At 40.9% G+C, this 12825-nt stretch overlaps 1 protein-coding gene across 1 annotated transcript in view; it reads left to right on the top strand.

Moving 5' to 3' along the window:
- Positions 1-12825, top strand: part of SERPINF1 (serpin family F member 1) — a 58168-nt gene that overhangs the window by 43180 nt on the left and 2163 nt on the right. Inside the window, exons 4-7 of the mRNA XM_072138116.1 lie at positions 772-927; positions 1914-2114; positions 3517-3659; positions 12612-12822. Coding sequence (XP_071994217.1) covers positions 772-927; positions 1914-2114; positions 3517-3659; positions 12612-12822 — 711 coding nt within the window. The remainder of the gene's footprint in view (positions 1-771; positions 928-1913; positions 2115-3516; positions 3660-12611; positions 12823-12825) is intronic.

The raw sequence follows: 12825 nt of genomic DNA, 5'->3' as shown, positions 1-12825 counted from the left end.
TCTTTTACTTTACAATATGCTCCCATCTTTACCGAACAGTCAGTACTTCACAATGGGGCACATGTATCATAAATCGGGCTTTGTCTGTCTGTTTTTCGGGACTTTTCTTGACTTTTCTGCTGGTCAGATGTATCTCAGCAGTTCTTTAGTGAATTTGCAATTTTTTAAAAACAAAAGTTACAAAAAGTTCTGAGCTAATTTCTACACCTGGTCAGGAGCCGCTGTAGAATTGTCCAAAAATTTTCTACTAGACAATCGCAAACTTTGAAGGGAAACTGTCTTGTGTGCAAAAAAAGTCACAAATGAGCACAAGCACTATTAAAAGTCTCAAAAATTAAAGAAAAGGGCAAATCAAAAGTTTGATCCATGTGCCCCAATATGCCATCATGTGGTGAGTTTTTTTTTTACCTCATCAGCTGCCATTCCAGTCCATAAAATTTACCTTCCAGGACCTTATGATACTATTTATGAATATAAAATGAAGGTCCTGGAAGGTAGGTTGGTCATGGAGAGTAAGAATCCCATCGACCCCTTTTATGAACAGGAATTGGAGCTGATGAGATAAAAGAGGTTTCAATAAAGTGGCGCAGAACTTTTATAAGATGTATATTGGTAAGTCAACTAATATCCTGCCCCTCACATAATACAAGAATGTGATGCAAAAAGGACACTATTCTGTGTGGGGGCTTCAAGATCTAAAAAATAAAACCACGATTTACTACTGTTCCTGTATTTTAGATAAAGCAAACAATTGTTTTTCCTTCTTTTCAGGTGGTGGACAGCGGACTGAATCCTTAATACATCGTTCCCTGTACTACGACCTTCTCAATGATGCAGAGCTCCATGCCACATATAAAGAGTTACTTGCAAGCCTTTCATCAAGCCCCAAAGGCCTAAAAAGCATTTCCCGAGTCATACTCGAGAGACGTAAGCTGCTATTTCACTTAGACCCTTACCTACCTGTACATGGGTTGTGCGGCCCCTTGGTCTGGTTTTAAGGCCCAATTGTAATTTTCAGTTAAATACTGATAGAAAACCGACGGCAGACAACTCAACCTTGTGGGTGTAAAATTACGTCTTCATGGACCCATTCACTTCAATCGGTGAAAATGGGTCTGTCAGCCTGATCTGCAACAGACTAGTGCATGTATAATTGGGTTGTTTGGTGCCGCTCCCGTTCTTTACAATAAACACCTATTATTGCCCAGTGTAGCTGACAATTAATGGAGAACATTGTTATGGAGAAAGTTATGATGATTTTGCACACAGGGAGCTTTCAATCTTGAAGGAAATCTACCATCAAAATAAAGCATTATACAACAGTGTAACAGCCTGTGAAGCTACAGCACCAATAGGGTCTGGTATCACACCCCCAGGGCCTTTCTGGGCCATTATCATAATTTTAAAACTTGATTTTAGAAGGAAGGTGGACATGAATAACAAATATTATAAAATTATACAGTCACAGTCTTTGGATCTATGAGTAAGTGTCCCTGGTTTATCATGCTTCATGTTGATGGTAGGTTTCCTTTAAAGAAGGATTCCAGAGGAGTAACACCAGAACAATACTCACCTACTCCTGATCACCTTCTGCTGCTCTGCATACTTCCTGGGTACCCCTTCAGTTCCTGTTGTCTCCTGCCCCCTCAGACAATCACTGGTGGATTTGGGTAACTGCTCTGCCCAGTATCTGGCTTAGGGGGGAGACACATGTGGGGAATCGACCATCACCTGATCCTCAGGAGACAGACGTCTAATGTTTTGTTATGGGTTTTGGTTTTGTTATGTGAGAGGCCAACTTTCGGCTATTTTACACATATTTTTATTCCTGTGCGACACTCCTAATATCTGATGATGGACACTTAATCCTCCATTGCACATGGGTAAATTCCCAAATGTCTTCTGGATTTCAGGGCTAAAGCAGCGTATAGATTTTGTGACCCAGTTGGAGAAGTTCTATGGGAATAAGCCCAGAGTTCTGTCAGGAAATGCTCGTCTTGATCTGGCAGAAGCTAATGATTTTGTGCAGAAAAGAACCGACAAAGCACTCAAGTTCTTCAAGGACATGCCTGCGGGCATCAGTGTCCTCCTGCTTGGGGCGGCATATTTTAAAGGTAACTGTAAAGAAATGCGATGACTGTGTACAGAATTGTAGAAGCATTGTCACTGTCTATGTCAAATGCATTTAGTATGAGAGATGATTTTCATCCCAAGAACAACGAATTGTGTCCAGATATTCCTTTTTACTTGAGATTAGATGAAGTAATCACACCAGGAATGAGAATGGGAAGAGGTTTCCAGCACTTCTACATTAATTCTACCAGTAACTGTTATTATGGAGAGTGGAATACAGTAGTTTTGTGTTAATAGAGCCACATTGTAACTGCTGGAACCCCCATCAATCTCAACACCAGGGTCTCACCCCCCACTTCGAATCTATCTTCATTCTCTGGACTCTGCATATATAGGTACAACACGACTACTCCTATTCTGTATATATGGGGAGAGTACCACTCCTATATGAGCACAATAAAGCATGACTACTCTTCTTTATGTATACTTACAGAAAAGTACAAATATCCTGTATATATGGGCAGTTTACAGTACGTGTGCTCTTATCCTGTATATGTGGGCACATCACAGCACTTCTACCCTCATACACACATACAGGTATATGGCTTTTCCTTGGGTCTTACCTTTGTAACGTTTCCAGTGGGCTCACTAAAGTGTCAAAATTGTCCAGATTAGGAGTTATGGTTATTGCAAGTTGTATATAGCGGATAGGACCAGACGTGAGTCTAGATGTCTGGACAGACACAGTACCCGGGGGTTAAGTATATAATGTAGCAGAATTAGCACCTTCCAACTCCAGCATCGTATACGGCATGTTACAAGCTTATCTTACTTACCTTTCCCGTTTCAAAGATCTGCAAATGAGCTCCTCAGTGCACCAGGGGCGTGGCTACGTCTGATGGTGCACCCGTTTCCTAGATCTAACCAGCAGAAACCCCTTGCAGAAAAGATTTGTAGAAAGCACATAATAAATGCTGCAGCAGAATCAGCCACATCCCAGATGCACCATGAAGCTCTTTTGCAAAAAAAAAAAATCTAAAAACAGAATTTTCTCTAAAACAACAGATCATCAACAAAACAGGAAAATGATATATAATTATATCTGGAAAGGTCGTAAGGTGCCCTACACAATGCTAGTTTCTTTTGTAAGGCACTTGGGAGGTGATAGACTCCCTTTGTCAAGAATTGCCAGGTCTGCAAGTTTTTTTAGTGTTACATCCAAACCATTTGTACAATACACCAATGTCTTTTACAATGGTGTTCGCCACAGGATCCGATCTGATTCTTTTAGTAAAGCGATGGATTGTTACTTGTTTATATAGAATTTGTGGGTTTTTGCTAGTTACTAGTTGACTATTTCTTTGAATTATTGTTGCTATCTGTATATAAACATTCTGCTTGTTGGGTGAAAACTGTTATAACTTTACTCAAAATTTCGGACAGGTCAGTGGATCCACAAATTTAACCCCCGAGAAACCGCATTGCGTGATTTCCACATAGATGAGCAGACATCTGTTTCGGTTCCAATGATGTCAGCTTCCAACCTTCCCGTGAGATACGGCCTAGACCCTGATTTTAACTGCAAGGTGAGAAAAGTATCTTCTTTATCTTTGAGAAATCCACTGGGGAGTAATACGCCGAGTCCTAACGCTGCTTCAGCTCCTTTCCACCTTAAATCACGTTGTTAGCTTCCAATTAATGCGCAGTCTAGACCAGCCGCTTGTCTCATGTCCTTCACCATCTCCCTCTAGCACCTTGTGATGATGACTGGCTGCATAAAACGAGGAGACAAGATGCCAAACAACTGCTGCAAGTCATCATAACACAAGCAAGGAGTCACCGGGAAATGTTTGGGTTTAATACATTTCCTGGTTCCTTCTTTATCAATGTAGCGTTATTTTCAGCAGAAGTTGTATACATATAGTTACCATGTCTCATGGAATTGCATGCGTTGTCTCAGGTCTCTTACATTCTTGAGGAGCATCAACCAAAATGTCACCGGCAGGATAAAAATATTTTCTAAAACACTTGCAGTGAGGGGAATGTGGCTTTCCAAACTTGATCTAGTATTCTTTGCAATCTGGAAATGTCCTGATCTTGCAGTGTGCTATACGGGGGGCGTCCAGTGTTGATCTTCCTGACCACCACTCGGACCATTGGTCATACCATGTCCTGGTTTCCAATTTTGTAAATGGCCAGTTTATGGTAATCACTCAACTAAAGACAGTTTTCTGTCTTTTCTGTCCAGAACTCCACAAACCTACGTGTCCTGATCCATGTCTGACTACAATTGCTACTCGGTGCCCTCTTAAAAGTTGGATCTAATAGGGACTACTTTAGGGGGGACATGTATCACATGTTATCTTTTGTGACTTTTAAAAGTTGTCTGAAGTCGGCATACTTTAGCAGTGCTATGGATTTTTCTAATGTCTTTTTTTTCTTTGTCTCGGTTTTGCAGTTTTTTGGGGATTTGTTGCGACCAGCGGAATATGGAGGTACAATAATCTTCATAGGGGCCAATAATAAAATAAGTTTTGTAAATGTATCTTCCCAAGACAGAGGTTTTCTTTGCCTTTTTGCAACTTATTTTAGAGCAAATTAGAAACTTTGCGGTACTTGTTAGCCCCTATGAGGATTATTGTACCTCCATATTCCGCTAGTTTCATATGGATCCATTGTGAATGAAGAAGTCTATAGATGCATTGTTTGTGGAGGGAACTCTACACAGACCGGTGTCTATTTTCCGTGAGCGTTATAGTATAGGTACTGAAGCTGGAGGCACCGTTTTTCAGACTGACGCTGCTTGCAATATGGGGGTTGTCAGCGGATTTTGATGCACTATTTGAAATGGATTTTTCCCCATGTGAACAAGCCCATCAATAGATCTTTAGAGATTAGGGTATATTCTTTTGATTTTTCATCAATATTAGATCAATGGCAGTATGACTCTTGGCACCCGCGATTTAAATGGAAATTGTCAGCAGATTTTATGCTACTAAACTACTAGCACCTTCAGGTAGGGTAAAAAACCCTTTCTAGAATTGCCTCTTTTACAAAAAAAAAAAAGCCCTCACTGCAAATAAGCTGAGAAGAGTCACTTTTTGTCTGAGATGATTCACATTTAGAAGTTGGAGAAGGATCATCAAGACAAATTGCAGATAAACTCTGCACACTCTTGATGGAAAAAAACACAGAAATGTAGAGATCTTTGCTAATTTATTAAACAAGAAAAACTGAATTTAATTAAACTGATTAGACTTGATTGGGAAAGGCACACACAAGTCTATATAAAACCTCACAGCTCACAGTGCATGTCAGAGCACAAGAGAATCATGAGGTCTAAGGAACTGCCCAAGGAGCTCAGAGACAGAATTGTGGCAAGGCACAGATCTGATCAAGGTAACAAAATAATTTCTGCAATACTCAAGGCTCCTAGGAGCACAGTGGCTTCCATAATCCTAAATGGAAGAAGGTTGGGATGACCACAACTCTTCCTCAACCTGGCCGTCCAGCTAAACTAAGCTATCTTGGGAGAAGAGCCTTGGTGAGTGGCATAAAGAAGAACCCCAAGTTTCCTGTGCCTGAGCTCCAGAGATGCAGTAGGGAGATGTATCTCTGCAGCCTCCACCAGTCGGGGCTTTATGGGAAAGTGTGCTGCTTGAAGCCTCTTCTCAGTGCAAGACATATGAAAGCCTGCATACAAGATAAAAATACACAAAGGAATCCCAGACTATGAGAAAGAAGATTCTCTAGTCTGATGAGATGAAAATTGAACTTTTGGTGTTAATTCTAAGTGGTATGTATGGAGACAACCAGGCGCTGCTCATCACCTGCCAAATACAATCCCAGCAGTGACACATGGTGGTGGCAGCATCATGCTATGGGGGTGTTTTTCAGCTGCAGGAACAGGAGACTGCTTTCAATGAAAGGAAAAATGAAAGCAGCCAAGTACAGAGATATCCTGGATGGCAACCATTTCCAGAGTGCTCTGGACTTCAGACTGGGCCGTAGGTTCACCTCCCAACAAGACAATGACCCTAAGCACACAGCTAAATAACAAAGCAGGGATTTCAGAATTCCTGCCTGGCCTAGCCCAAGCCCTGACCTAAACCCAATTGAGCATCTATGGAGAGACTTGAAAATGGCCTCCACCAACATTCACCATCCAACCTGAGGGAACTGGTGCGGATCTGCAAGGAAGAGGCAGAGGATCCCTAAATCCAGGTGTGAGAAACTTGCTGCATCATTCCCAAGAAGACTCATGTCTGTACTAGCTCCAAAGCTGCTTCTACTCAATACTGAGTAAAGGGGCTGAATACTTATCACCATGCTATATTACAGTTTTTCTTGTGTAATACATTAGCAGAGTCTATGTTAATGAGCAAAAGGACTTTTTTGATCTTACCAATTGGCTGCAATGAAAAAGAGTGAAAAATTGAAAGGGGTCTGAATACTTTCCATACCCACACTACATGGAATGTCTGTGTATAAATGAAAGGTATGGTAGGTGCTTGAGCGGTATTTAGGCGCTGGATACGTAGCCAGGAATAAAAAATCTTTTATTTTCTTGAGAAATTAAAATTTAAATAAAATAAATAAAAAGATATAGGGATATAGAACAACGCGTTTCGCGCTCGAACAGAGCGCTTCATCTGGTTCATATCATGGTAGAAAAAACTGTGACATTTGTAGGTGAGTGGAGATAATGAGGAGCATGACAGTTTCCGGTCAGCTGTTTTTTGACAGGTAAGTGCGATATGTCTAGAACTTATTTGAAGATAATGTTTCAAAAGAGAAAGGAGTGAATTCTATTTCAGGATGTAACTATATAGAAATGATGGTAAATGTGATACGTGGAACTATATTATGTACCGTATTTGTGGAACAGATGCCAAATGCTGTGCGGTGTCGGGGTTTGGACTACGGAAGCCGATTGGGGTCATAAAGGTGTAGTGTCTCCGTGGAAAGTTTGCTGACTGGATGGATCTGTTTTCCTGCGGGGACTCCCAGTAATGGTTCCAACGGAGACAGAAGGTACAACGAGGCTTGATCATGTCTAAATAATGGTTTCATTAGCTTCATTTAAACCTAATGGGGATAATGTATTAAGTTTAAAAATCCAGTATACCTCGCGTCTGCAGAGGGTCTGGAACCGGTTAGCTGTGGTTTCGGTGATATGGTCTATGGGCATGATGGAAATAGGGAATGATGATTTTGGATGTTTTAAGGCACAATGTTTTGAGAGACCATGGAGTAGGAATTTTTTCTTTATGTTTACTCGATGTTTATTAAGTCGGTTGTGTAAAGGTTGGACCGTTCTGCCGACGTATTGCAGGTGGCAGATATTGCATTCTATAAGGTATATTACGTATCTTGTTTGACAGGACATGTTATGATTGATACTGAATATTTCTTTTGTATTGTTTGATTTGAAATAGGAGCCCGTGTTTATGGATTTACAACATAGGCATCTTTTTCCGTTACATTTTTTGATATGTCCCTTTCCCTTTTCAGTTTTTATTGTTTTATGTTGTTTTAGGACGCTAGGGGCTAGAATGTTTTTAATACTTGCTGATTTTCTGAAAGTGATTTTTGGTTGTTTGGGTAGATATTTCCCTAAATAGATGTCTTTAGTGAGAATGTGCCAATGATTTTTTAGGACATTCCTGATTTCTTTGTGTTTAGTGTTGTATCGAGTGATGAAATTAGTCTCATGAGAGTTCAGTTTATTATCTTTTGGTGTGTTCTTCTTCATAATACAGTCCATCTGTTGTAGCGGTCTTGTCTTCTGATAGGCACGTTTCAGAAGATGTTTCGGATATCCTTTTTCGCTGAAGCGATCTCTTAGTTGTTTGGCTTGCTGATCAAAGGAATTAGTGCTGGTACAATTTTTTCTAATTCTTTTGTACTGTGAAAAAGGGATATTATCGATCCATTTTTTATAGTGGGAGCTAGAATACTCTAAGTAGTTGTTGGAATCTACTGTTTTAAAATGGGTCTTAGTTTTAAACATATTTTGTTCAAGATAGATATTAAGATCAAGGAACGTGATTTCGGAGGTGTTCTTTACCAAAGTAAAAGAGATGCCCCATTCATTGTTATTAAGGTATTTATGGAATTCTAAAATTTGATTTTCTGTTCCTGTCCATAGGAGGAACAGGTCATCAATGTAGCGCCTGTATAATGTAATATTCTCAAAAAATGGATTTCTGGGGTCCTGTATAAAAATTTCCTCAAAAGCCCCCATGAAGAGGTTTGCAAAAGAGGGAGCTACGCGGGTCCCCATGGCCGTGCCGAGTTGTTGGTGGTAGATATCAGCGTTATAGATGAAATAGTTGTTTTCTAGTACAATTCTTAGGCACTCAAGAATGAAATGCCTTTTTTCTTTGGGGATGGAGGGTTCTTTTTTCAAATAATGATTGACACATTCGATCCCTTTCTTATGATCTATGTTTGAATACAGGGAATTGACATCCAGGGTGACAAACCACATGTCCTCCCTTGTTTCATGATCGTATAATTCTTTGATTAATTGATCAGAATCTTTTAGATAACTTGGAAGATCTATGACCAGATTTTGTAATATAAGATCTAGATAGTGTGAGATGTTGCTGGTGATGGAGCCGATTCCTGAAATAATCGGTCTTCCAGGCGGATTGGTTTGGTCTTTGTGCACCTTTGGTAAGTAATAAAAGTAAGCCATAGATGGAAAGGGGATTAATAAAAATGCTTTCTCTTCTTTTGTGATCAGACATTTGCTATGTGCTTCTTCAAAGAATTTCTTCAACGTTTTTTGAATCTCTGGTGTTGGATCTTTTTTAATTTTTTTATAATATTTTTGATCACTGAGGAGTCTAAGGGCCTCTTGGTTATAGGCCGTGTATGTGAGGACCACTATGCCCCCCCCTTTGTCTGCTCCTCTAAACACTAGGTCTTTATTATTTTGTAGTTGCCTTAGTGATCTCTGTTCTTCTTTGGTGAGGTTATTTTTTTGGGGGGTAGTTTTTTGAGGTTTTTTTATGATTTCACTTAGGTCAGTTAATGCTAATTGATAAAAAGTTTTTATGTTATGGCTTTGGTCCTTCATAGGATAAAATTTAGATTTATTTTTAATAATACTGGGATTTTTTTGGGGGGCAGTGTGACTTTCTTGTTGGGTATTTTCACTTTCTTTTTTCAAAAAATGTCTCTTGATCGTCAGTTTCCTAATATATTGGTTGAGATCTAGGAATAGTTCGAAATTGTTAGGGTTGGAACTTGGACAAAAAGACAGCCCCTTTTGTAAAAGGGATATTTCTTCGGTGGTAAAAGAGTAATTGGTAAGGTTGAAAATTTTTACTGTACTAGTCGGTCTGTTGGAGGTTTGATTTTTTCTTTTTTTGCCCCCTCGTTTTCCTCGTTTGAGAGTTTTCTTTTTCTGGATGACGCCTGTAGAAAGAATGTGTGTATTGGTTGTGTTTTTATTTTCGGGGGGTCTGTCCCTAAAAAATGATTATCGATTGGGTTGTCTTTTGTTATTGCATCTGTTTTTTCGGTAACCACTGAGGGAAGTGGGTTATTAGATGCAATGTGTAGTGGTGATGACGAAGACAGATACTGTGTATCTGGGGGAGGAGTAAGGGTTTCATGTGTAGTGATGAATGACCAGTTTGACTCCTGTGTACCAGGACTAGTATCGATAGGGCTATTGTGGATGCCTGAGAGTCGTTTTAAATGTGCCATCGTTTCTTTTATTTTTTGGGGGGTGTGGGGTGATCCTGTATTCGTGGTGTATTTTCTGATTTCTGATCTTAGGGTGCGAACTGTGGCTGTGAATTCTTTTAGGTTATTTTGTATAAATGAAGTTCATCAATGACTGGATGAATTGCAAACCATTTCCTTTCTTCACTTACAACCTCTTAAATTCCTAAATAACAAAAAGTAAAGCACCAGAAACACACACAGAAACTTTGCACATGCATCAGTGCCCACCACCGGCAGGAGCAGTAATGATACCTTTGCCTTTAGCATCAAAAGTGCAGGGACTGTGTTCTCGACTCCTTCTGTCACTGTCTCCAGAACCAGTTGCCACTTGTTATTTTATGCTGGAACTGCATTAACTGATTAAAACCCCATCACGCTGAGAAGTCGCACTCTTCAGATCAGCAATTCTCCGCCATCTCCTTGGTGTATAGGAACAGACTGCTTGGAGGCATACGAGAACTAAAAACACCATTTATTCACATTTACTGAAGAATAAACGATTCTATATTTCTAGTAATCAAATGATAATTACCAAAATATGTTCCGGGAAGTCATTCTCTCGGCAGCTATTTATGCCGTACAAAAAAAAAATGGAGCCAATATTTCATTTTTGCACAGGATCATTTCATACAGCCAGCGGGTGTGCACAATATTTTGTAGGCTTTTACTCTGCATCTACTGTGCAGTAAATAACAAGGCGCTGCGTGCTTGTCACATCACAAAACATGTGAAAAAATATATTAGCACATGATAAAAATTTCCTGGGAGCCATAAAAACTAAGTATAATGTAAATTGACTTTATGAGAAACAATGCATAATGCAACTTACCTAATGTGACACAGATTGTCTTTTTTATAACTTTCCAGCCAGGAAACACTGGTACTTGCATGTAAAGTTTTCTAGTGCTCTTAAAGGGGATGTCGCCACATTATACTGTCCTTGTATATGGAGAAATTCCTACAGATGTGTCTGGTGTAGGAAAAGCCCAAATGACACTAAAGTAATTCTGCTACAGAGAATTTATAGCTTATACTCTGCTACATTCATGAGGGGACTTTCCCCAATCTTTCTCAACAGGAATAAGACCTGGTCTGTAATTTATGGCCCAGGCAGTCAGCTCATACATGGGGACATAGAAACCACAGTCGTGTGTGTGAGCCCATATAAAATCATTTGTCCCAATGAATTGATTTGTAAAGTGCTGCAGAATTTGATGGCGCTGTATAAATAAAGCTTAACATTATTATTAATCAACAGATGGCACACAAACAAATTCTACGTTTGATTGCATATATTTTACCCATTCAAATCTAAGCATAGTAGAGATGAGCAAAACCAAAGATTCCATTCAGGGGCGTCGTGTGTGACCCGGACATATTGCCAGATTTGCGGCCGAACAACAAATCTGTAAAACTTGTGCCCAGCAATACGTCCAGATCGCAAGGAACACTCCCGAAATTTCGGATCCACTCATCTGGTGGGTGGTTCCAATCAGTGAGTGATACAGGACATCAAGGGTGCATTCACATGGACATGTGCCTGTCTGGCCAAGCACACGTTAGCGTGCTGCAGGGGAGGAGAGAAGAGCGCGGCTCATCCATTCCCTCTGCATAGGAGATCACACTGCATGCCTGTTCTTACGGTGAAAGAAAAGAGCAAGCTATCCTTTGAGCGGACATGGCACGGAAAGCACACTGAGCCCCTAGCCTGGGCGCCATAACCATCTATGGGGGACATATTGTCACCGGTGCCCCCGCAATCCACGTCTCGGATCGCAGGCACACCCTCGCCCCCACAAACCTGCTCCCATCTAGGCTAGGCTGAGGGTGCATCCCTGCTTCCTAGGGCGTGCATGCGCCGGCACTTGAAGATTCAATGGGCCAACACACCACTGATTGGCGCTGGCCACTTCTGGATTTCTCTAAAGACTGGTGGCTCCCATCATTCCCTGCTGGGTCTTTGAGCTAACTAGCCATAGAGAAAGCTTCCTTGTTCCCTGCTCCGCTGTACTCCTGTGACCTCGGACCTGACCTCTGCATCTCTGCTGCCAGCCCTGACTATGTGCCTGTCCCTGACCTCGAGTCTGGTTCCTGATTCTGTACCTCGACCTTGGCTGCCACCGCGGGCTAGTCGCACCTGTGGAACGACCTGGTGGCACCCTGCCGCAGCAAGACCATCCTGCTTTGCGGGGGGATCTGGTGAAGAAAAGGTGCCACTTAGATTCTGGTCCCAGGTGTCGCCAAGTACCATCTCCTGCGGTGGTCGAGGGGATTCAATGACCCCAAACCCTGACACATATCTATACGGCAGAGGAAAAAAGAAGACAAAAACATATTTAATAATGTATATTACAAAAATTACAATTATCATCTATTGACATCAACTATTGATTTATAAAACTTTTCTCGAAAGTTTTGTTACACTTTACAGTCTGAGGACAATAACCAAGTCCTGTATTTGGTTATCTGTGTCATAGCCATAATAAATGCCCTGAATGTGCTCTGCTCCTGCTTTCCCTGTGCCTGGTGCCTCGCCAGAAGAGGTTTTGTACGGCTCAGGTAATGTCTCTGGTGTCATACACCACCTCTCAGGTATTGTACTAGTTAATAGAGGGTAACTAACAGGGATCAGCCAGATTACATAGTGACCCATTTTGAAAAGTAAATGGGGCAGAGGTCCTATATAAAATTTTCCCGATTTTTTTTTTTCCACCAAAAACACCAATTTTTTCTTTGTGCTATTTTCCTACAAACTGTTGTATAATAATAACTCCCTTTGTATTATCTTTCCCCAGATTGTCCAGCTGCCACTGAGCGGAGGAGTGAGCATCATGTTCTTCCTCCCGCTCACAGTCACCCAAAACCTGACCCTGATTGAAGAAGGTCTGACCTCCGAGTTTGTCCATGACATAGATCGGGCACTGCAGTCGGTCACCGTAACACTCAGCATACCAAAACTTAAGGTGGACTACGCCGCTGACCTAGGAGGCACACTACAGGAGATGAGTA

This window comes from Engystomops pustulosus, chromosome 2 (genome assembly GCF_040894005.1).
Source record: "Engystomops pustulosus chromosome 2, aEngPut4.maternal, whole genome shotgun sequence".
NCBI classification, from domain to species: domain Eukaryota; kingdom Metazoa; phylum Chordata; class Amphibia; order Anura; family Leptodactylidae; genus Engystomops; species Engystomops pustulosus.
The sequence above is the reverse complement of the archived record's forward strand: the minus strand, read 5'-3'. Positions and strand labels throughout refer to the sequence as shown.